The sequence below is a fragment of the Physcomitrium patens genome, chromosome 7 (genome assembly GCF_059467195.1).
Source record: "Physcomitrium patens ecotype Gransden chromosome 7, ASM5946719v1, whole genome shotgun sequence".
Lineage (NCBI taxonomy): Eukaryota > Viridiplantae > Streptophyta > Bryopsida > Funariales > Funariaceae > Physcomitrium > Physcomitrium patens.
Window position 1 is genome coordinate 1,875,956 of NC_143416.1, and position 23,795 is coordinate 1,899,750.

Here is a 23,795-nt window from a genome sequence, read left to right on the forward strand (position 1 = left end):
GCAAATTGTGAAATAATGATATTGAATCTAATTGTAGTGTCATAAATTGAAAAGACTATATGCATTAATTTGAGTAAAAATTGGATGGTAGCAATCAATAAAGATTCATCTACTTTATAATTAAAGGCAATAACTTGATTACATACATTTTTCACCAAAGAGCTTGTTTATACCATCATAGCTTTTATTATAGAATTGGTTGTGTTTAAAGTAAGCATAGAATCACAATGTATCATAATAGAGTTATTAGAATTTTTTTCTTTTTGATCCACACAATAAGTCAAAAACATTCTCACCAAACAATAATGTAGTCTATATTACTATAATCTAAGAATCATTCAAGGTGGTTTGATTTTAAGATCTATTTTTTTCTTGCCACACTTCAAATAACCTCTACCAAATGATGACCATTATTTTTTACATTGTTCTAATTATTTCTATGTAGAATACAAAAGTTATTTGTGTCTTTAAAGTTATTAGAATTTTTTCTTGTAATTCTCTTCTAATTGTTTCTATTATATTTCTGATTAACATGAAATCATCCAAATCTATAGGTTATTCCTTGTGTCCTTTATATCCATTTAATTGAGGCCAAAAATATTTATAAGTACAATGGATAATTTGATTGTAGTATTAATATCTTATTCTAAGATATTCCAAGGTCTTTTGCATATTAGTCTTAAGTTTTGACTTAGAATTTAGTAATATTAGGCACTTTTTTGTTTTATGATTTTTACCTAAGCATATCTAACATCAAATTTTTACTAATATGCAAAAGACCTTGGAATATCTTAGAATAAAACATTAATACTACAATCAAATTATCCATTGTACTTATAAATATTTTTGGCCTCAATTAAATGGATATTAAGGACACAAGGAATATGCCAATTGGTCATGCAAATGTCTTCAAGGCTAGTTTATTAATAACAAAGCAAGCACTAGTTATGTTTCTATTCAATACTTTCTTTCAACCACCTCATGCAACTTAACATGAAAAAAAAAACCAACATAGCTAAGTGAGTATTTTAAATCCTATCACATAATTGTCTCTATTATTTATAACCTTGTAAATTGCAAGTAGAGCTCTTGTCATTGAAACTCAACCCCTAACAGCTAGATTCATTATCAACATTCACAAGTAGATTACTCTCTTTTTTCAAGGGCCATTGAAACATCAGTATTAAAAATGAAGGATTATCCAATATTGACTTATGCCCAAAAAAATACTAGCACATAATTCCATTGAGTCAAGTAGATGTCGCCCGGCGACCAATCTACTGAACATACATGTGGCAGTGAACCAAGACCAAGAATACACAGATTACACACCACGAATGTCTTTCACAATATAAAAGTACGTATTCATCAAGGGTTGAAGACTGGGAGTCGGTATACAAACAGGAGTCCACCTAGAAATGAGTAATCGTGCTCATCTTACTGTGGCACTTGAACAGTAAGTGACAATTGCCTTCCCTCACAAAAACTTCCACGTAAACATATCAACATGCACTTGCTACTCAAAAACGTCTTCGCGTAGGGCTGCGGGACCTGTGACCACCTCGAGGCGACCTACAGTACCATCAAAGACAAGAGCTCAGAATAACGACTGCCTCCCCAATTACAGTGACGATAATGGTAACATACGTTCAGTCTGCTCAACATGTCTTAAGAGATCAATGCTACAAATCAACAATTTAGACAAAACCTATATTATGTCATTGAATGGCAATCACCGAACAAGAACAACAACAGGCACTCACCTTCTCCTAACATTTCGACGGTGAAGTGGACCGCTACTGAAAGCCCAGTTTACAGATATGGTTTGAGTTAATAACTGTTTTCCGTTCTGATTATCAATTGCCGCCTGAGCTTCCTTTTTGGTTTCATATTCAATTAGCGCATAACCCTGCATGCATGGGAGCATTGAGAAAAAAATTCCAGAAACATAGAATAGACTGAAAAAGAACAACTGTGCATTATGAATGCAGGAGTAACATCACATCTACAAAAGCTTTATCTGAATACGGGAAAAAGATGTAATCGTAGAAACGTACACCCAGACGCTAGTTAGCCTTGTATTGAATCAAATAAATACAAGTGGAATATTTACACAACCCAGATCATCAATAAATGAAAATGAACATCGAATCAAACCTTCACAAATCCAGTTCGCCGGTCAAGATTGAGATGCAAGTTCTTAATCTCTCCGAACTCGGAAAATGCCTCGTGTAAATCATCTTCTTGAGCCTCTTCATGGACACCAGTGACCAAAATGATCCAGCCCTCCACAGCTAGTGAACACCAGTCAAGGGAATCCAACCATAATTATACACAACAAGTATCTTAAATCACTAACGGTCAAGATTGCGTATTCGTTTACTCCATAATAGACCGCATTCCTGGTGACAAACGATAAACGAATAATGCTGCGATGCTTATTTCGCCATCTGTCTTGACGCAACGACTGAGTCAACCCAAAAAAATTGACAGCCAACATTTCCCAATTTCTACAGCTGAAAAAGCATACTCTAATGCAAGATTCGTCTCTCGGCAAGTAAGTACTGTAACGATTAGCTGATAAGTCGACTACAGTTCATGAAGAGAAAGGCATATTCAGAGGCAAAAGTATCATTCATCACAGAAATTAAAAAGGCTGTCAATAAAACTAACAGCAAACTCAACGAAACCTCGAACTTTACTATCACGGAAAAATATATATATATAAAAAAACAAGCAGCGTCCGAAGCTTAAACCACATACAACGCAGAAACAGGAATTGACAACAGACTTGCGAAATGATATCCCCTACAGTGTTGTAGAATGTGGAGCGTCTTCATTGTGCGCTTAGGCACACTTCTGAAGCAACGCGCGGCCAATGACACCATTACCTGATGAGAACAATGAAAAACTGAAGAGTGCTACGCAGCCAAAAGGGACAAAAAACAAAAAGAGGATACAACGCTGAGGACCTGGTCCGCCACCAGAATCGAGCGATTCGAATTCTTTCACAGCGTACCGATGAGAGCGGTCGGCATCGCCCTCTTCCCGAAACCCTCGCCCCTTTGTCTTACGACCAGCCGCTGCTGCGGCAGCTGCAGCACCTCCACCCATGCGACTCCCGCCCCCTGTCCCGCTCGTGATAATAGTGGACTTCAACTTCGGCGGAGGCGCGGGAGGCGCGTCGAGCTCCTCCATCGCTACATCTTCGTCCAGAAGATCGTCTTCCTCGGGCTCGAAGTCTACGGCGTCCACGACCTCGGCTGTCGTCATTTCTCCTCCAAATCACCCGCTGAAGTTATCGAATCAATCCAATCGACACCGGCTTTCACTTTCCAATAATCACAACGACAACACGCGAGTAGCAACGATGCGATGGACCACGGCGAAAGTCCTCTAGAGCTCAGACAGGCGGTGAAACCCTACCAATTGCAGCAAAACAAGCAAAGTGCGAAGAATGGCTTCACTGCGATGGCAACAAACCTAGAACTAATCTGAACGAATGAAAATTATATCATCCTTGTCATACATCATTCGTCCATAAATTGGATCCTTTTCGCGGTTATCTTCACTTCGAACACCCGTTCCCATTGGTTCATGAACCATGTTCCAATACGTTCCCATACCTCGTTCACGTGAACCATACCGTTCCCCAACTGTATTTAAGAAAACGTTTTTTTTTTACGTTCATGAATATTTTCACGTTTTGCACATGGTGTGAAATCAATGGACCACTCATAAACCACCACATGGATGATATACAACAAAATCCACCTCAATTCTACCTAAAAAGACGTTGCTGTGGAGATGCTCTTTCTTGAGTGCACGTTAAATCCATATAGCAAACGTAGCATAATTTTGGTAAACATTTACAACTTTCATATTCATTGTATTATTCATGAAATTGAGAGAGAGAATAAAAATAAATAAATAAAATTGAGGAGATCAAAATAAAGTTGGTCTATAAAATTTGAACACATAAAATTGAAGATATCAAAATGACATTTCTCCTCCCCTCCCAGCAAACCCTTCGCACACAATTTTATGTTTTGAGGCAAAAGCCACTCCAACAACTTCAATTTCCCAGAAAGTTTAAGTACGGTCATCCTTTCATACAGATTGTCTTACAGAACACTGACCGAGGAAGTTACCTAATACATCAACACTGTTTCAGGTCATCTCCTCTAAATCCCTCTGCACAATCTGAAAACCTTTCAAGCAAACAAACTAATCTCGTGATAAAAATAAAGCCGTTAGGCCGTGAATGCTGAGGTATTTACCTATCTAGAAAGTGATTTCTCATCACCACTCTCTGAACGAGGGATTGCAATAACCGGGCTGTTAGGATCCGAAGGGGTAGGCCTTATGCAGGTGAACAGCCTAAACGATCCATCCACTTTCTTGTGCTGAATTTGGTGGAGGATATCCTCCAGATGCACGATTAAGGTTGAAAAGCTAGGTCGCTTTGTGGGGTCCTGATGCCAACACTCATTCAGCAAACTGTGACAATCCACTCGTATTGTTAGCAAGACCGACATGTACTACGCTGTTGAGCCTGGATAGGAAAACAAAGTGAACAACCAACTCTGTTTCCCGTTGATAGCTGAATTTGAAAAAAGGTAGGTCCGAAATCTACTAAATTGTACGCGGGAATCCTAGATCGAATAATACAGATATTTACAAGAAGACTTACTCTTTCATCTTTGGAGGATACGTGTTTGCAGAGAAAGTTGGCCTCTTTCCTTCTTTAGCTCTGAAATGAGCAATGTCCTTGGACCCTTGAAACTTCGAATATGGACCACTTCGAACAACTGCAGAAAACCGATCAACTTAGATGAAGCTTTACTGTGTGCTGTTCTATTTATAAACCTCTAATGGTGATTTTCATACAAAAAATTGCCATGGAATATTAAAAGTGATAACTAGCTCATTGATTTATGCAGACCCTCAATACATAAACACAATAGGAGATGCGAAAGCGAGATGAAGATGCGAACAACCAGTAGAAGATTGACACTTTCAAAACCCTAGTTCGGTAGTACTGTTATGAACTTCACAAACCAACTTCGCCTGGGATATTTAGTATTCACCCTACCCTAAGACCCACTGAGAACTGTCATTGGCAAATGACCTCCTCATGTACAATTCTTCTGACCATCGCGGTTCTTTAAACTTGAGGTGCACACACAATTCCCCCAGTTTTGTGAAGGATTCCACCATGTCTAATATTCTTATGTTGTGCTGGCAAATAACACACTTTAACCCACTAGTAGGCAGATGCTGGCCTTCGAACGGATGCTTATATAGCTTAGAAAATCACAAATAAAGATTCGAATCGGTTCAGAAGATAATTCGGACTGTACTTACCTCGTGAACAATGACAGCAAAAGAGAATACATCAACACTCTTGTCATAAGCCTTGTGCAGAAACACCTCTGGAGCCATGTACCGATCTGGTTAAGATACACAAAGATGCAATCAGTCAGAATCTTCATGCTTTCGATAGACACAAAGTACAACAGATTACGAAAAACGTTGTGAACAGAAGCCCAACGACTTGCATCCAATAATCAACTGCAAGAGATTACTGTGTTACATACAGCAAAAAATAACAAGTAGACTGTAATCAGAAATAAAATACGCATTTGCAATCCAGTGTAGGTGCCACATCCATATCGCACTAAATGAGAGCAAAAGTAATAATTTACAAGATCCAGTCTCTCCCGTCATCAAATACTGCTGCGTAGCCTCAGAGACATCCAGAAGCTTGCCAAGTCCAAAATCCGCCACTTTCAGATACCCTGCTTCATGTACCAACAAATTCCTAAAATCCAACAAGCTCAAGCATATTTCATAAACGAGGTTCGCATTACTACATGCAAGTCCAACAATATGTATACCAAAAACGCAAAGTACGAGGTTTCGTGGAAATTCAAAACAAATTAGTTGCATCACTCATAAAAACTCCTCAGTTAGTGCTGCTTCAGCTCTAAGAAATTAAAATGCTTCTATAAATTAAACCTTTACTCATATAAGCATTTGTTCAGCGTATCAAAACCCTGGGACATAACTGAATTGGCTTCCAAGATAACTATGCTCCTTGCATTAAAGTAAAAACATTCATATAGTGCAGGGCCGGTTGGGACTACTTAATGAACGACACGCTGATAGCTCTTTTCTGGTGGAAACAGATGCTCCCAAAAATGGGAGGGCCCGAACAATCTTGCTCAAACAGTAATCCGAACCTGCCTTATGTTTTTTCTTCAACAGAAGAAATTGCGAGGAAATAAAGAGCAAAAAAGGAACAAAGGCAATTCTCTTTACGAAATACACATTATCGCCACTTTCACTCTTTCAAGTCAAAGTTAGTTACGCATGTGAATTCAAGGTACTCACCTTGGTTTCAAATCACGATGCACTATAGGATCGGGTTTATGCTTGTGAAGATAATTCATTCCCCTGCAGACAACAAGAAATTTGTAACATTGCTGAAACTTGCAGCTGAACTTACACCAAGGAAGTCACTTATAAGTGCATGTAAGGCACAGTAGAAGAAGTGATGAAAAACTATAAATATTCTGTTACAGACTTGGCAATGTCGAGGGCAAACTTCACAGCAGTCAGAGCATCAAGTTTTCCATTCCGGTCAAGATAATCATGTAAATCTCCCTGATATACCAAACCAATGGTAACACAGTGAGTGTATTCTGACCATGTGATGCCAAATTATGAAACGTGTACCTAGGAAGGAATAAAGTGATCAAAGATAGGAAACCAGAGAAAGACACTGCATGGTGAACACAACGGCTTCCAATCTTTAATTGGTACAGGGAATAGAATAGAAATTGATAAGGATGATAAACACATCATGTCACACGATTGAGAGTGATGTAGCCACCTTTGGAAGATACTCAGTTACTATGACAAAGGGTTGACTCTTAGATACAGCACCAAGGAACTGCATGACGTTTGGATGACGAAGCCTTGAAAGGAGAGCCAGCTCATCAACAAATTCCTTCCTGTTTGATGACGCGTATCCGTTAGATTAACATGGAGAGCATGTCCACTCCTCAGGAGAAGCGTCCTTGCCAAGGTGCAACAACTAACATGACCTAACATGTTCTGGTGCATTTCATGAAAAGTACGTAGTTTATTGGCAATGACCGCACAAAAGTGATGATAACAAACTCACACTATTTTTTGGTCTGATGTTAAATGACTCAATAAGCTTTTTGCTGCCACGGCAGTTCCACGCCATTTAAAAATTTTGATCTCCCCAAATGCACCCTATAAGAAAGATACCAAAAACAAAAATTAACAACCTAGCATATTCATATCCACAGCGAGGTAGGTCCGTCCTAAATTCCTCACTACTGTAACGAGACATAATTTGCAGTTCACTCTTTATTATGGAATTCAGAGAAGATGAACCTGAAAAGAACGTGCAGTTGCAGATTCGATGTACACACACTACTGCAAGCCTGCAAATTACAAGGCCTGCAATGCTTTCCAATATTGCTGGATATTACAGCCTGTGCCTGTACCTTGCCAATAGATCGGCCTTTCTCCATGCACAGTTCCGCAGGATCAATTTCATACGTTGAAAGTGTACTTTATGGCTGGACATACAAACACGAATGTCACACATAACGGCGTTAAAATCACATCCATATTCCTGTATCTAGCTCGTATTCCCTGTCATGAACATATAATTACGTATAATTACATATAATTACGTGGCTTAATAAAAACCGATTACTCAGACAAATGAAAACTAGAAAAAACTCATGCCAACCCAAATCTAGTGTGACAGGATTGTGTGCCTTTGTAAAACCGCCGTTCACTTCTAGCAAATCGCATATGTCTTTGTGTCGATATCTTTGCGCATTTGCCAATGGCTGTACAGAGTTGCCCAAACAAACCAATCGAAAGATTAGAACACATCAAGCCAGTTGATGGGGTGAGTCAAAAAGGTACTTGAACACAAATTGTACTTGAGATGTAGTTTAACCTGCTGTACTTTTCCAAAACAAAATAAAACAGAAAGAAAATAAGTAAACAAAAGCAAACATCAGAGAGGAGTAATAGCTCACTGTTTCATTAAAGCGACCGCAAGGATTCACACTGGGGCCATACTCCAGTAACAGCTTCACAGCTGCAGTATGACCTTCACTAGCAGCAAGGTGAAGAGCAGTTCGCCCATCGTAATCTGCCGCATCCACTGGTGTGCCATTATCAAGCATATGCTTCAAAATTGATACGTTCACTTTACTTGCATAATACAGCAGAGTCCCTGTTTCTTCTTCTTTTTTGAAAGTTCCCTTCCTGAAGTTGCAAATACCCTCAACCTCCGCCCAGGTTCTAAAACTTCAAGACGCAAACGAAACTGCAAATAATTCAGGCGTCTCTAACCATGATCTCAGCCATTTCACCATGACATACATGCATATCTGTAAAACATGCTAAGGTCGTTTCACACGTATTTTCGGAATTTTCTCTGTACGATGAAAATTGAAAAAACCGTGTTTATCCACGATACTCAACACCAGCGTGCCAATTCTCCGCTTAACAACCTGTCAAATCATTTAATCGTTTGACCTATCTAACACATGTATCGAAGGTTGCCTGGAGGTGCACCACTAGTAAGCGAAACCGTAAATTACCAGGTACATAAAATTCCATTCTAAGCACACTACTGCCAAATAATTTTAGAATTCAACACAAACTACTCTCCTGCCTGCAAGAACTGCGTCTGCAGTCTGCTTCAGTACCTAAAACAAAGACATTCTCTGTCCACATTCCTACACTACCAAACGGTAACCTCCTTCCACCATGAAACCAAAAAGAATGGACAAGGTAACACGCCTTCGATTAAACTCGACCTCTGATTCTCTAATTGAGAATTCAAATCACTGACTAATTTAGACACTACGCTCTTACCACGAGAGGAGCCTGCAGACGAGGAAGAAGGATAATGAGACTAGAATCTACTCCGTCACCACGAAAATCTAGGAAGAAAGAAGTAAAGAAATAAATAAAAACACGATTAAAAAGAGAAGCAAGAAATCCTTAACCCCTAGTCCAACCACGCAAGGCGAATCCTTCCAACTCTCGAGATAAATTCAAAACCTAATTTACCGCGGCTTCTCTTGCATCATCAGATGAAAATGGCCTTTTCTGCGCAGTACACATTGCCGCTCCAAGACCAAATCCAAACGCCGAGGCTCTCGTGGGACAAGCCATTTCGAGCCCATTTCGGAGCCAGCCCGATAACGCATGGCTAAACCCTAGCTCTGTGCCGAAAGGTCGAGCGGGGTGGGGGTCCCATTTCCGCGACCGGACCGGGGCTCGTGACCGTGTGGAACCTGTGACCGTGCCACGGTGGCAGACGTCGAGAATAAGAAGGGATCTCGGTCATAGGTGCTTTACGGTTTGGTACATAGAACCTGTTCTGACGGGTTGACTACGGCCATCTCGTACACCTATAGGCGACTTTCAAAAGATTTCCAACATGCATCCATTTGGATGGATGAGAAATTTGGATGAGACATGTGGTGTGCTGTTTTGAAGGATTCTTTCCGAATGATTTGTACTGCAAAAGGGGAATAAATTTGTTCCTTGCGAATAAATTCATGTTCATCCAATAGTTGTGGATCTAACCCAAATTCTTCTTCTTTCTATGTACTTTTGCTAATAATCTAGAAAAAAATGAAAAAAAAAATGAAAATTTGAGAATCCAAATTTTAAGAAACAATATAAAGAAATATATAAATAAATAACTAAATAACTAAATAACTAAATTAAACTAAACTAAGAAACTAGAAACTAAAGTTAAGTATTTGGTAGTTTTTTCCAAGGTGAAGTAGTTGGAAATTGCTCCCTTCCAGACAAATGTGCTGCAATTAATGTCGTACAATAGTGGGCTTAAATTAAACGATATTGACATGATTATAAGATATTTATTTATGTATTTATTTATTTATTTATTTATTTATTTTGATGCCCAAGAGATCGGCTTGTGTGTTACTGATGGGTAAAGTGTTGATTTGGCCAAATAATGTTGATCAAAATATCAAAGAGAAATAATTATAAAAATTGTTCCGATAATAAGTGTTCATAGTGGGTATGGGTGACAAAGAATCTATCTCAAATCATGAACTTCCTCCTCATAAAAAAATGGTGGTTTAGTATTGAGCTTGATAGTATACCGAGTGAATTTTATATTCAAAGGTCTGAGAACAAGATTTAGAATTTGGAATAATTAAAATAACAACACTTCCATGGCCATTGGAAATTAACTTAATTTTAGTCTCTGATCCTGCTATCCTACCACCAGAACTACTGTAAGAATCATTTTAATAAACATAAAATAAAATAAATAAATAAATCTAATAAAGCTTCTTACCTGAGCTAATTGTTTGATTTGATTTGGTTATTTTTAACAAAATTACTTACAAACTTTGATTTCTAATTGCTGACAAAAGCTTTCAAGAAGTTACTAGCGTATTTGAAGAATGTAGTAAGCAATGTAGAGATTTTAGAAGGATCTAAATTCACATAAATATATTTGTTTGCAACGTGTTAAAGTTACTAATTTTGTTCATTTTTTTCATAATCAAAATGATTTAAATTTTTTGATATGTATCTGGACTTTAATTTTCAGTTTTAGACATTAAAATTTATAATTTTTTGGATTACAAACAGAATGTGCTAAAATTATATTCTAGGAGCTGAAAATTGATTAAGTGGATATACCTTAGCAAACATTTCACAAAAACGTTTTGTATTATATATTCAATAAATATATATTTTTTAATTTATTATTATTTCTATTTTCATAATCATATAAAAAACGATTAATAAACATGATTAGTTTTATGAAAACATCAAATTCATTCTAAATATTAAAATTCATTATAAGATAAAGACTGTTTAATAAATGATGTATATACTCATATAGAATATCTCCACATCATGAGTATTAAGTAAAAAATAATATTATTGTTTTTAAACTGAAATACATGCTTTTTGATTAAATTTTAGAACATTTTTGTTACATTAATTTTACAGCTACACACATCTTTAATTTAAATTTTGTCGGTTGGTCTTTGAATAGTTCTGTTACAACAAAAGAGATGTAAATGAATGCATGATGATCACCTTTTTGGATTGTAGAAGAAGTTTGATTGCTTTGGGTAAACTTAGTAATTAATGCTTTTCTTTATAAAGTACATTGTAAGGTGTTCTGTTCAAATATAACTAATTACAAATGTGTGTGTCTGTAGAATTAAAGAACTGTTCATCACTGGACCATGTTGAGTTAAAGATTTGATTCAACTTTTATTTATTGTTATTGATGTATCATTGTAGAGGTGGAGTTAAAATGAGCAAGACCTGGTTACTTTGTATAGTTATTTATTTGTTCAAAGTATTGATGCAAATAGATTGTTTGCATGGAAGAAAAAATAGGTTCAAATGTAGTATGCAGAATAGATTAAAAAAATATGTCACACATTTTTTGCTGCTAGGGTATCATATTTAATAGCACACTAAAATACAAACTTTAAAGTTATTTTGAAGTTAGAAAACTCTAAAACTGTAGACCAAACTCTTTGTATTTCAACTCTGAAAATGTCAACAATTAAGTACACCCCATATTTGTCCTTCATCCTTCTTTAAATAAATGAGATAACATCAATACCCTTTAAAATATAAGGATATATGTTTTAATATATATATATATATATATATATATGTGTGTGTGTGTGTGTGTTAAATAGACCCAAATTTGTACTAAATTGATCTACCCATGGTGAACATATGATAATCATGATGAATGTAGTTGGTTTTCATTGACTTTGAATTGGGTAGTGGAAAAATGAATGTGGAGGTCATTTTTATTTTTATGATGGTTAGGATAGGTGGATCAATTTAGTAAAAGCCTGGATCTATTTAACATTGTATAAATATAAATAAATTAAGTACATGTTCAATCCATAAAATCTGAAACACACAATTGCTTTTAGAGTATATATAACCTCAACATTACATCATGATATATAGAAATATATTATTCATGTAGGATGTTCATGTCATCAATTGTCGTCAAACAGTTGGTGTTGTCAAAACAAGTCCAAGCATTGACCACAACTCAATAGCCACCAAACATAAAAGAAAGCAACCCAAACACGCACGAATAAAACAAAGAAGATTCTTTTTTACAATGTAAGACCAAACAACTGCTAAACTAGGAACAAGACCCAATTTTGTTTTCAAACCCAATACTAAACACAAAGTCATGGATGTGAACAGGGCAAGATTAGCATGCAACCCCCATGCAGAGAATATATTAAAATAACATAAATAAATAATAATAAATTGAAGGTGGAGTGGCAAAAGTTGAATACAAGCGTGCAAAAGAAAGACCTAAAGAGGCAGAAGTCACGAAGGAGCCAAGAAAGAGCTCCCCGAGGTTTGGTCACCAACAGAATGTGCATGGGGGCAGCGGGCAGCAGGGGGGAACGGGGCAAGGAGACGGCACCCACCTGTGGCGGTAGCCAGCAGCCGCGGCCGCAGACGAGAGGTGGTATGAAGCGGCAAGAGGCGGCTGGGGCTGGGGAGGGGGAAGGGGAGGGGGGGTTGCCCCGACTAATTGCTGCGTCGATGTCGCATGTGCGTGTCCAATAGTCGCCTGCCAGGGACGGAGGGGCCCGTCTCGCTCTCTCTCTCGCTCTCGTTCTCTCGTTCTGTGCTGTTTGCCATTCTCCTCGTTTCGTCGTGTGCTGTGCGGGATTACCTTCACGTCTGCTTCCACAAGGGCGGGCTGGTATGCGATTTCTCGCGGGCTTCTGTGTGAGTGTGACTTGTGTTTTGCTGTAGGACTGGCCGCAGTGGCTACGACGACGACGACGACGAGGAGGAGAAGGGGAGGAGGGGAGGTTGATATGTGAGTGGGTTGTGTGGCGGGGGTGTGCACAGGAAGGGGTGAGACGGGGGAAAGGAGGGATGCGTTGGGAAGGTGGGAGGTTTGGGACGAGGGGTGAGTGGAGCGGATGGAGAAGTATCTTTGTGGTGGAGAGGTAGCTGGTGTTCAGTAGCGAGAGTGATCGTGGATTGTGCGGGTGGGGAGGGGATTTTTGGTGGTAGCTAGGGTTTGGATTCTGCCTTTGGCGTTGTGTGGGGGGGGGGGGGGTTGAGGGTTTGGGGGTTGGGTGGAAGAGGTCGGGCGAGATCACCGAGAGAGGCGTGTAGACTGGGGTAGTTATAGAGAGGCGGCTACGAGCCGTGGTTGCCCTCTGTCTTATGGAAGGGCAGTCTGAAGTGCAGGAACAGAAGAGGAAGGCTACAGGGAAGAGGAGGCTGAGCAGTAGCAGCAGCAGCCGTAGCAGCAGTAGTAGTAGTAACGGAAACGCTAGCGCGGACGTGGAGATGGCTACTGCGACCTTGTCGGTCCCGAAGGAGCCGTGTAGATCGTTTTCGGGTAGGAAAAGGAGTAATCACAAAAATAAAAAAAGCGCTAAGAAGGATGCTGCGTCGCGGAATACTCAGGGCGAGTGTGTTGAGTCTTCCTCTGTAGTGGATGCCTCGCCGTCTCAAGAGGCAAATCGGTCTACTAGTCAATCCCCCTTGGATGCAAGCGAATCTTCCACTGTCAGTGACCCTTCCCCTGCACCTGAGCCGGAAGTGGCTATGGTGGTGGCGGCGGCTTCGTCTAGAGAGGACGTCCCAATCATCCCTGGCCTGTCGGATAACACGGCGTTGGTCATCCTAGCACTTATACCGCTTTCTTATCATCAACCTCTGAAGAGAGTGTGTAAGAAATGGCAAAGATGTTTGACAACTGTAGAGTCTACGAACGAGGTACTGGACATGCGAAAGTTTCAAGGTGTGAAAGAGACGTGGGTATTCTTGCTGGCCAGTGCAAGACAACAGCGCCAGCAGTGGCGGGCCTTTGACCCGGTGTACAACAGGTGGAGGTGTTTGCCACAATGCCCTTGTGATTACACGTTTAACAGCTGCGACAAGGAGTCTGCAGTAGCAGGAACTCATCTCTTGGTAACTGGTCACAGTTCGACTGGTACGACGGTCTGGAGATATGATCTGCACACCAACGAATGGGGGAAAGCTGCCAAGATGCTGCAGAGTCGATGCTTGTTTGCATCTGCAAGTCATGGAAAGTATGCGTACTTCGCTGGTGGATCATGTGAAGGTTCAGTCATAAGCTCGGCAGAGCGGTATAACTCTCAGACCAGAAAGTGGGAGCCACTTCCCGATCTCCATGTGAGTCGGAAATGGTGCTCCGGATGTATTTTGGATAACAAGTTCTTTGTGATAGGTGGGCAAGGTAGTGAAAAGCAAGCGTTGACGTCAGGAGAGTATTACGATGAGTCGGAAAACAGATGGGTTATAGTTGAAAACATGTGGCCGGCTGCAAGGACACAGCCTCCAGGCCAAACAGCACCACCTCTAGTTGCTGTCGTAAAAGATCAACTCTATGCTGCTGATGCCAGCACCATGGAACTTAATGCTTACCACAAAGGAACAAACACCTGGAGACCTCTAGGACCTGTTCCATATCGTAGTGTTGATGCTAGTGGATGGGGCATGGGGTTCAAGGCCGTGGGAGACGAGATTTTTGTAATTGGAGGGTCCAGTGACAGGGGAAACGGGACTTTTTGCGACCAGATTCATGCATGGCCTCCCGCGCAAATGCAAAATGCGGATGGCTGGCGCCTGGTCGGCCAACTCCCCAACACAAGTGGCTTCATCTATAATTGCGCTGTCATGATAGTTTGAAAGACATTTGTGCTGGGCTTAGGGTAATCTCCCCAGACCTGATTTCGTGTTAGTGACACCAAGGCAGGAAAGGAGGTAACATTCAAGTTGTCTGAAGAGACTCCACACAGGATGTTCGATTCAGTCGGAAGAGGCGTTTGCCATGAAAGTTGATGGTAAGGTCATGTGTTGCGAGAATCGCTGAAGAACTCGATCTGTGTCACGGAGCTTTCTTAGAAGTAGGAAATTGGAATGGCGCGGTATGAGGATGTTTCCCAGCCCTATTGAAAGTGTAGGCATGGCGACTTCCACATGTGAATTGAATTCGGATCGCAATCGGGGCTGCCAGAAAAAAAGGATGCAGGGGTGTTGCGGTGGAGGTCTTGGTCTTGATCTACAGAGGTCAACATGGAATAAGCTCTGCATCTGCACGATTGTCGAATTGTTAGTAGGTTTGCTGGAGATGCAAACACTGGCCTCCGAGATTCAGTTTGTATAGAGGAGAGCAGAATTGCCATTCTTTCCAGGATTTTGTATTGCAAACCAAAGAAAACTTCGCTGACCAGGCCTGACTCTGTCTTCAGTTTTCTGGGCCACAGAGAAACCAACTGTTGGTTTGAACTCGTTGAGTTAAACCTCCCAGTCAGAACCCAGGGTTGCTATTACTGTGTTCAGATTCGTTGAAGTGGGTAAGTATGCACGGGCTTCTCTTTCATTCTTGATGTTCTCGTAGAAGGAGAGGGTTAGGTTTTAGATTTTTCCTTGTAGATTCCTGTATTGCGATGGCAGTTACCACTGAAACCGGCAGTGCTTGTCAGTAGTACTGAGTATTACCTTCACACCGGTTCCTTACGATACTGCTGCGGATTGGGGTTCAGAAATGTCTCCTCGTGTTCCCTTAGCCGCTGTAAGCCTCATTGTGAATTGTTCTAAGACGCATAGTAGGTTAGCTGGTATTGCTCCCGTTCTCGCTCGACCTTTGGTGCTGGTCCTCATCGGGGTACTTTGTGTCGATTCTTTGGACACATCTATTTATGTTTCAACTTCATAGGCTTGTAAATGAAAGTGTACAGAGAATCTTCTTTTTCCGGCCTGTTTAATTATCTATCGTTGAGGGTTAAATCTTCGGCTATGATGTTCTAGTTGTTGCAACCTTTTATTTAATTCTTCAATATAATTGCTTCCTTGCCTAGAACGTTTTTGCGCATTTTTCATTGTAAGAACTTTCTTTCCATGTGATTCATGGTTTCATTTTCATGATGTAATGTTTAGTGAATGAGGTGATTAGACGATCTGGAAACGACCGAACTTAGTGGAATCGTTAACGCGCCAAGTTTCTCTATGAATGAAACATTTGTTCTGTTTAAAGTGATGTGTGTTCTGCAGTCGATATAATTTTATGCTCTTAGGTTTCCCTAATTATCCTCATATTCTAAGTTCCTAATATGTATGCGAGTTTCACATTTTGAAGGTTACTCTAGGATGAGACCTAAAACCTACTAAGGCGGGCCTTTGACGCTCCTAGAGATATGTAAGCAGATAAAGAGTCGTATGTGGATTGTATTGGAAATTGGAGTGCAGATCTTCTACGAAGCAGCAGCGATGAGACTGGACGTTATGGTCTCGATCAATCGTAGTCAATTTGTTTGTTGGTGTTGGAAATGCTAGCCAACTACTCCATGTTTCTGCTCTTTGGACCAGACCTTTTTTTGTTAAGTCAAGTGTGTGTGAAGTGGACCCACATGAATGTTTGCTGGCCCTGCAGTGTCAAAGTAATAGAAGTGTCAAATTGACCTACATCATTTTTGGTATTTTGTGATCCTTAACCATTAGGGTCACCCATGCATAGGTTGTTCGTTATGAACTTTTTTGCTGTTGATGTTAGCCCTGAGCTTCTTCTTTTTGGAGATCCTTCATGATCATAAGCGAAATGTAGTTATACAGGAGTGTTTGTTTGGAGTGTGGGAGGAGCTTGCTGAAGTTGAGAGTTATTTTAAGATATTTTAAGATTCCTTCAATGTTTGGAGGCATGCTTGGATTGAGTTCACTGCTGTCTAGCTTAATTTTTTCCTTAATCTTCATTTGAGTACAGTTAATACGATTTCAGTACTTGGCAGCTTGGCATGTTATTTTTGCAACACAAGTTATTTATGTGCAATTTAGACGGTTGCATGAGTAAGAGGTTTGGTTTACAGGTGATTTTGTAATCTAGAGTGTAACAAGCTGTTTTCAATTATCGATTTTTAACTGTACACGAAATATATTTGGCTTAGTACTTAAAGCATGAGAATCATGTTCACTGGAATTTGATTATAGAAGCAAGCGTTAACCATTGAGTTTAGGTCTTGTTTTCAAGATGTGACTAAAACAATATTCAAACACGCTTTCAGGAAGTAAAACATCTTTTGAGTTTTATGGGTTGGAAATACATTTGTTTGGTGATACTATCTGTTAGAGTGCAAAGTCTGATAACTCCAGTCAATATTATTAGCTAATCACGTGGTGATGCAAAAATGAAGGCACTATATCAATAATATTGTGGATATTGAAATAATTTGATTTTGAATTTTTACTTGTGAAAGTTCAATTAATGCTCTGTGTTAACGAAATCTGAGCTTAGTGATGAAACCAGTCTATCTTAATTTGATGTTTTTCTTACATATCAAGACTGTAATCTAATTTTAAACAAAAATTGTAGAATAACTTTCGAAAATTATTTGTCTTCAAGGATTGATGAATTTTGTTAACTTAAATTTTGGTAATTATTATTACTAACATTCACATGTAAAATTAAGAAATATATAAATGTGTGTGTATATATATATATATATATATATATATATCTATATAAATGTATAATACTTTAGCAATATTAACTATTATACGACCATTTTTTGGCTTCATTATTATACAATTGTTTTAAATATTTGATTTCAATGGTAATCTTAGATAAAATTAATTTTTTTGTCAACTGAAGTTTACAATTAGTAACAAAATATGATTGTGTATATAAAGTTAGTTTTTTATTTTCTTTTTTATAGCAACAAGAATAACCCTTTTACAAAGACTCATCACACATGATTGTGATTTTCAAAGCTAGAAATTGAATTGCCATCCTCTTTGATTTTATTTTGTCTATTTGGATATAACTTATCATCTTTTGGTGATTTAGAGATGTTTTGGATCAAAATAAACAATTTAATGCTTAAGATTTAAGACACTAATTAATATACAAGCAAGTCTTGATATTGATTTTACGTCAAAAACGTTGTACCACTCTTTTTATAAATAAAGTTTCATTCATCATACTTGGATAGAAATTAAGAATAAATTGAAAGAAATAAACTTATATATTATAAATAAATACAATTATTTTTGAAATTAATTGCATTTGCTTGATATTTTTGATTTATCCTTAAAAATTTAACAAAATTTATTCTTCATCATATTATTATTATTATTATTATTATTATTTTTAATTTTTAATTAAATCTTGACTAAATCATACTATTGATTGATAGATTAAGAACTTGGCTAATAAGTTGGCAACATGTGGTACAAGTTGGCTATGTGGTTCGCATGTAGAAAAATTGCTTTGCAAATTAGACACATGTTCCACAAGTTGGACATATGTTGGATAATTTATAGAACATTGCCACATAGCTCCTTACTTAAATAATATATATAGAAGAAAAAATGAAGTGATTTTTTATTCTTATCAATGCTTTTCTTGAATTCTTATCTTAGCTTAAGAATTTCTAATGCCTTTATATTTAACAATGAGGTCCAATGTATATGTGAATAAACTATGCAATTGAGAAAAGTAAACAAATCAACCCTATAAATAAATCCCAAAAGTCTTGCCACTATAAATATAAAAGAGACAAAGATTAGTATTTCAAAGATGTTTGATAGAAGAAGATTAAAAATTTGAGGATTTCTATAACAAATCAAGATCTATTTAAAATTATATCCTTCTCAATATCTCAATAGACTTACTCAAGTTAGATTTACAGGTGCATTCCTATTTGGGAGTATTCTTTTGTGGTTTGCACCTTTGGTAGAAAAGAATTCACAATTCTTGTATGATTTAAATTTATTCTTGGAAGTATTTAGGGCCTTATTTAAAAAAAATAATTAAAAAAGTAATAGAAATAAAACTCTTATTTTTACAATAAGAATTATAATCTGCTATCATCTAGCCTACCTAATTCTAAAGCCTTTCTTGCAACATGGATTACAAAAATAAAGTACTTATCAGCCAATTTTAATATAGCTTGAAAGATAAAGTCAAAGATTTATAATTAATAATGTTAAAAATTTTTTTATTATTATTTTTTAAATTCAAGCCACTACATACAACAATTAATTTCTTGAATAATATTAAAAACAAAGATATGATTAAAATTGGATATACTAAGTTATAACAATCATTCCTAACTTCTTAGAAATTTATTCATCAACATCAAAACCTATGAAAAGTGATGCAACACCTTTTAAATTTCTCATGGAGTAAGAAAAGACTTAATGTTGACAAAAATGATTGTCCCTATATTATGGAGAACCTAAATATACAACTTAATATTTTCTAAAGAAGCGACACAATAACAAAATGAGGAGCATGATGGATAATAAAGACAATGTGTTGAAAAAAAAATTTGCCGAGGTATAATAGAAACCATGTACTTAGAATCTCGTGTAATACATAATAAAGGTCTTATTTTCTCCTTAAAATCCTCACGTTGTTTTATAATAGATGTTTGTTTAGGACCTTTAAATTACAAAGCCTTTGTCTTACTATATTCAAGGATCTCAACTTGTTATTTAAATATATAATATTCTTTTATTAAAGAAAATAAAATTCATGCATGTAGAAGTTATAAATGGTTGTCTTTTGTCTTTTTAAGGTGTTAATTATAAAATTATCTTCATAGAAATAATAATAAATAATTATTATAATTTAGTAATATTTAATATTATTTAATCTCTTTTTGATTCAATCATTTTAGATTTATTGTGATTAAAAAATATATTTCTTAGATAGATTAGAATTCTTATATATTCAATTTATTTCTCATAGTATAACCAAGACTTTTTCTAATGATGTAAAAAGTTATATGTATAGTACAATCATATTTTTATTTACAAATGTATGAACTTTTATGCATGTTATATATGAAAGATTATTTTTTGTTATTTATGACATTCTTGTTTCTAATAGTAGAAAGTAGTTAAGTACCATGTTAGTATGAGGATTATCAAGATGCTATTGTGATGCACTTAATTTAAGTATATCAAAGATATTTGGAGGATAATTAACTTTACTTGTAAGAAAAGAAGAATATAATGCTAATATATTTACAAATTTGAATGGAATTTAGAATATGAGATTATTGGCTTAAATAGATTATTTAAGCTTTGAAGGTATTATCTTTTAGAGTAGATATCTGACTCCATAGTAGTTCAAGGCGTATATTGGGAGAAGATTAGAGTAGGGATTTTGGCATCAAGTGGAGATTTTTTCTATTTATGCTTAGATAGGAATAAGTAGGAGAGGGGTCACTGGAAATTTGAGGTGGCAAGTTTAAAGAATGATTTGGGATTTTCAATGCTACTTATTAAATTTTTATCTTTTTATATTAAAATTTAAAGAGAAGCTAGATCTTGTTATTAGCTTTTCAATAAGCTTTAGGACACAAGAAGAAGATCTATGATAAAGGAGATCCATGCAAGTTTGTAAGAAGGGAGTTGATCGAGTTTTTGGAGCATCATGATTCAAGAGTAATTTGGGATTTTTTGTGTCATTTCTTGCATTTTTTTCTTTTTGATATAAAATTTTGAAAAAAATTGGATCTTATTTTTAGCTTTCCAAGAAGCCTTAGCATGCAAGAATAAGAGTTGTGATAAGGGAGATCCAAGCTAATTTGTGGATGGAGATTTTGAAGGCAGAAGTTGCAACAAGTGGCCAACTTTTTTTCCTTGGTTTAACTTTTATTTTTTTAAAATTTTATTTATTGACTTTAATAATTTAAAATTTTATAACTTTAATTAATTTCAACAAGATAAACTTTGTCTAGATTGAGTTAATAATAAGTGAATTATAGATACTTTAGTAAAAAAAAGCTTAGATTTAAGATTAGAATTAAGAATTGGATTCATCTTTGCATAAGAAAGAAATTAATCTAAAATTTATACTCAGCCTTTATACTACTTTTTTTTATAATTAAGTTCACTTGGACAATATTGTGCTTCTTATAACCCACTTGCAATCAAAGATCCTATGTTCTCCTGAGGAGGCTTGCCTTTTTGATATAAATTTGGTGTTTCTATTGAAAGCATGTTTGTAGCAATTGGGAGTACAAGTGGAGTATAATGGAGTTATGGACCTAAGGTGCAAGCTTGGATTATGAAGAATTTAAGAGTTTACAGGAAGAAGTAAAAGATTTTTGATATTTAAAGATGATGTGTGATTTTGGAAGGGCTAATAGAAGTAGCATTGGAGGAGTAAGTACTAATGATTTTCTTTTGGTTTTGTTTATGTTCATGAAGAAACAATAAAATGTACAAGCAATTGAGAAGGGGGTAACCAAGGCATTGCAAGGTATGATCAATAACCATGGGAGGTTTGATGGGAGGAACATCATCAAGTTTCTTTAAGCATATGTAAGAGAAATGGATGTACATCAAGTCCGTGAGTCTTGCTATATTCTTAGTTTTGAATTGGCATGCATTTTTGAAATTAGAAAGAAGATGAGAGATTTACATGGAGATGATTTAGAGGCTTGGAGTAACTTTAAAAGGAAATTTAGAGATGAATTTTATGATAAAGATTTTGATAGAGTCACCAAGAGGTCATTTTTTTAAGTAGGTTGAATTAAAATTTGAGAGGTCTATGGTCTCTAAGAAGTTGCTTAAGAAATTTGAGAGAAAATTCTCTCAATTTTTATTTTCAAAGAAAATTTTATTGAATATAAGAAAAACCGAGCTCTTTTTATAAGCAATAGATGAAACACTAGAAGATATGTTTTTTGTATTCTTAGTTGATAAGCCCACTAAAGAAGATTTAACTAATGATTGAAAGAGAGTAGATGATGCAGTGCTATTGGTGACCAAACAACAATGGATGAAGATAAGAAAAGGAACTTAAAAGTATGAAGCTCTATCACTTATGATATCAATCATTCCATTAAGTTCAGTGATATCTACTTCAATAAAAAATACATGTAATTTTTTTTCCAAAGACATCCTTGAGGAATTGATTAAAGGCATGAGAGAATTAAAAATAGAGACAAATGAATTGAAAAAGTACCAAAGAACTATTTTTTTGTATACATCTAAGGAATCAAAGGAATTTATTAAGATGTGCATGTATTGTGATAGTTTTAAACATGAAAGGAAAGATTACTCTAATTATGATGGAGACTTAAAAAAAGAGTTATCTTCTCGAAAGAAAGTAAAGTAAGGCTAACCACTATGAGGTAACCTTTGAAGTTCAATTTTAGAAGAAGAGGTATGAAGAAGCTTGTAGAAGACTATGTAGGAAGAAAAAAAATAGATTGCATGTGATAGAAGCTAAGTCTTATCTCATTGAGGTAGAGACCGGATAAAAAATAGCTATCTTAAGGCCATTAAAAGAAGCTATGATTAAAAGGGCAAAAGCCATTAGGAAGAGAATGGATTAAGATGACATAATTGATGCTATTAGTATCAAAACCTTCTTAAATAAAAATAAATATTTTGAAGACCAATATGCCATTGTACAAGAAAAAATCGCTAGCTTTTCTCAAGAAGATGTAGTGGAGCTTTCCAACAAGACAAGGCCACCAAAAATTAAAGAATTTATTTAAAGAAGAGAAGGGCCTTCCTATCCATAAGCTCAAGTGGTGCCTTCATCTTAATGAAGAAGTGAAGTTGGAGTTGAAGAGAGTGAAACAAAAGACAAGGAGAAAGAAAGCTCAAATAAGTCCAATAATAAAGGCCCTTCTTATAAGCTTCAATTGGATATTAAAAGACCTAGTTATATGTAAATTATTTTGGAAGAGAGGATTCTTGATGCAAAAATTGAATTATCCTTAAAAGAGACACTTGATATTGCAAAGAAGAACTTCCATGAGTTTATTATTGGTGTTATCAAGAAGAAGAAACAAATGATGGCAAATGTAGTTATAGTGAAGGCATTAGATTCCTATTTCATCAAGAAAGAGAACCAAGAGATAGAGTAAGTCTTTTCTTAACTTTATGCATCTAAGTTTGGAAAGATGCCACTTAAAAAGAAAAAAGAGATAACTATTCTAGGCTATGGTAGGAGCAAAGATCAAGGAAGAATAAGAAGCAGCAAAGAGGTGGAGCATGGAAAAGACATAAGTGAGGTAAATATGTCTAATTATACTTTTCATGGAAGGTTTAAGGACGAAAAGATGAGTCTTTAATTTACACATTCTTTTTAGGCTAAGACTATCACATAGGCTTAAATAAGGTTGAGAGACCTCAAAGAATACACCTTGGCACTTATTGATCATAGATTAGAGATGAATATCATGTCAAGGAGGATTTATGAAATGAGTAAGTGGTCCATTGATGTTAATCATGGATGGATGGATGTTGAAGGCTATTAATAATAAATGAGGTGATTTGTATGCGGCATGTTCAAGAGTTAGAATAAGGATTGAGAATGTGGAGGTGGAACAAAATTTCCTTGTATAAAACTTTACTACTTATTCAATGATTTTAGGGCGATTTTAAATCCCGACTACAAAGATAGAAACTAAGGTTTTCAATGATGGCTCTTATTATACAAGGATTAGGAACTATGATGAAAAAAATGTCAATGCAATTCTTCATTATAAAACCAGATCATGAACAAAATAGAGACCAATTGAGAAAAGCTCTTTTGAAGACTAATAAGGAGTTTTTGGATTTTTAAAGAAAACTCTTATAATATGGAGGTACAAGGGTGTAAGTGAGTCTTTTATCCATACACTCTCCAATATAAATAACTTTGCATGTGGATTTTTGGATTT

The 23,795-nt window shown here is 36.4% G+C and overlaps 3 protein-coding genes across 3 annotated transcripts; 1 reads left to right on the forward strand and 2 right to left on the reverse strand.

Annotated features, from left to right (window-relative positions):
• Window positions 1–1,338: 1,338 nt before the first annotated feature.
• On the reverse strand, window positions 1,339–3,439 carry LOC112284639 (RNA-binding protein Y14). The gene is made up of 4 exons (XM_024524638.3): window positions 2,961–3,439; window positions 2,158–2,294; window positions 1,764–1,909; window positions 1,339–1,572 (listed from the first exon to the last, which is right to left on the reverse strand). The coding sequence occupies exons 1-4, from the start codon at window positions 3,271–3,273 to the stop codon at window positions 1,521–1,523; spliced, it is 648 nt and encodes a 215-aa protein (XP_024380406.1). The 5' UTR covers window positions 3,274–3,439; the 3' UTR covers window positions 1,339–1,520.
• A 486-nt stretch (window positions 3,440–3,925) lies between these two features.
• LOC112284638 (serine/threonine-protein kinase VIK) lies at window positions 3,926–9,288 on the reverse strand. The gene is made up of 11 exons (XM_090252238.1): window positions 8,094–9,288; window positions 7,753–7,898; window positions 7,545–7,611; window positions 7,193–7,287; window positions 6,899–7,019; window positions 6,590–6,669; window positions 6,397–6,459; window positions 5,709–5,824; window positions 5,368–5,453; window positions 4,699–4,811; window positions 3,926–4,500 (listed from the first exon to the last, which is right to left on the reverse strand). The coding sequence occupies exons 1-11, from the start codon at window positions 8,241–8,243 to the stop codon at window positions 4,281–4,283; spliced, it is 1,257 nt and encodes a 418-aa protein (XP_090108364.1). The 5' UTR covers window positions 8,244–9,288; the 3' UTR covers window positions 3,926–4,280.
• Window positions 9,289–12,674: 3,386 nt separating this feature from the next.
• Window positions 12,675–15,970, forward strand: LOC112284888 (F-box/kelch-repeat protein At5g60570). Its single transcript, XM_024525227.3, has one exon. The coding sequence runs from the start codon at window positions 13,303–13,305 to the stop codon at window positions 14,794–14,796; it is 1,494 nt and encodes a 497-aa protein (XP_024380995.1). The 5' UTR covers window positions 12,675–13,302; the 3' UTR covers window positions 14,797–15,970.
• Window positions 15,971–23,795: the final 7,825 nt, after the last annotated feature.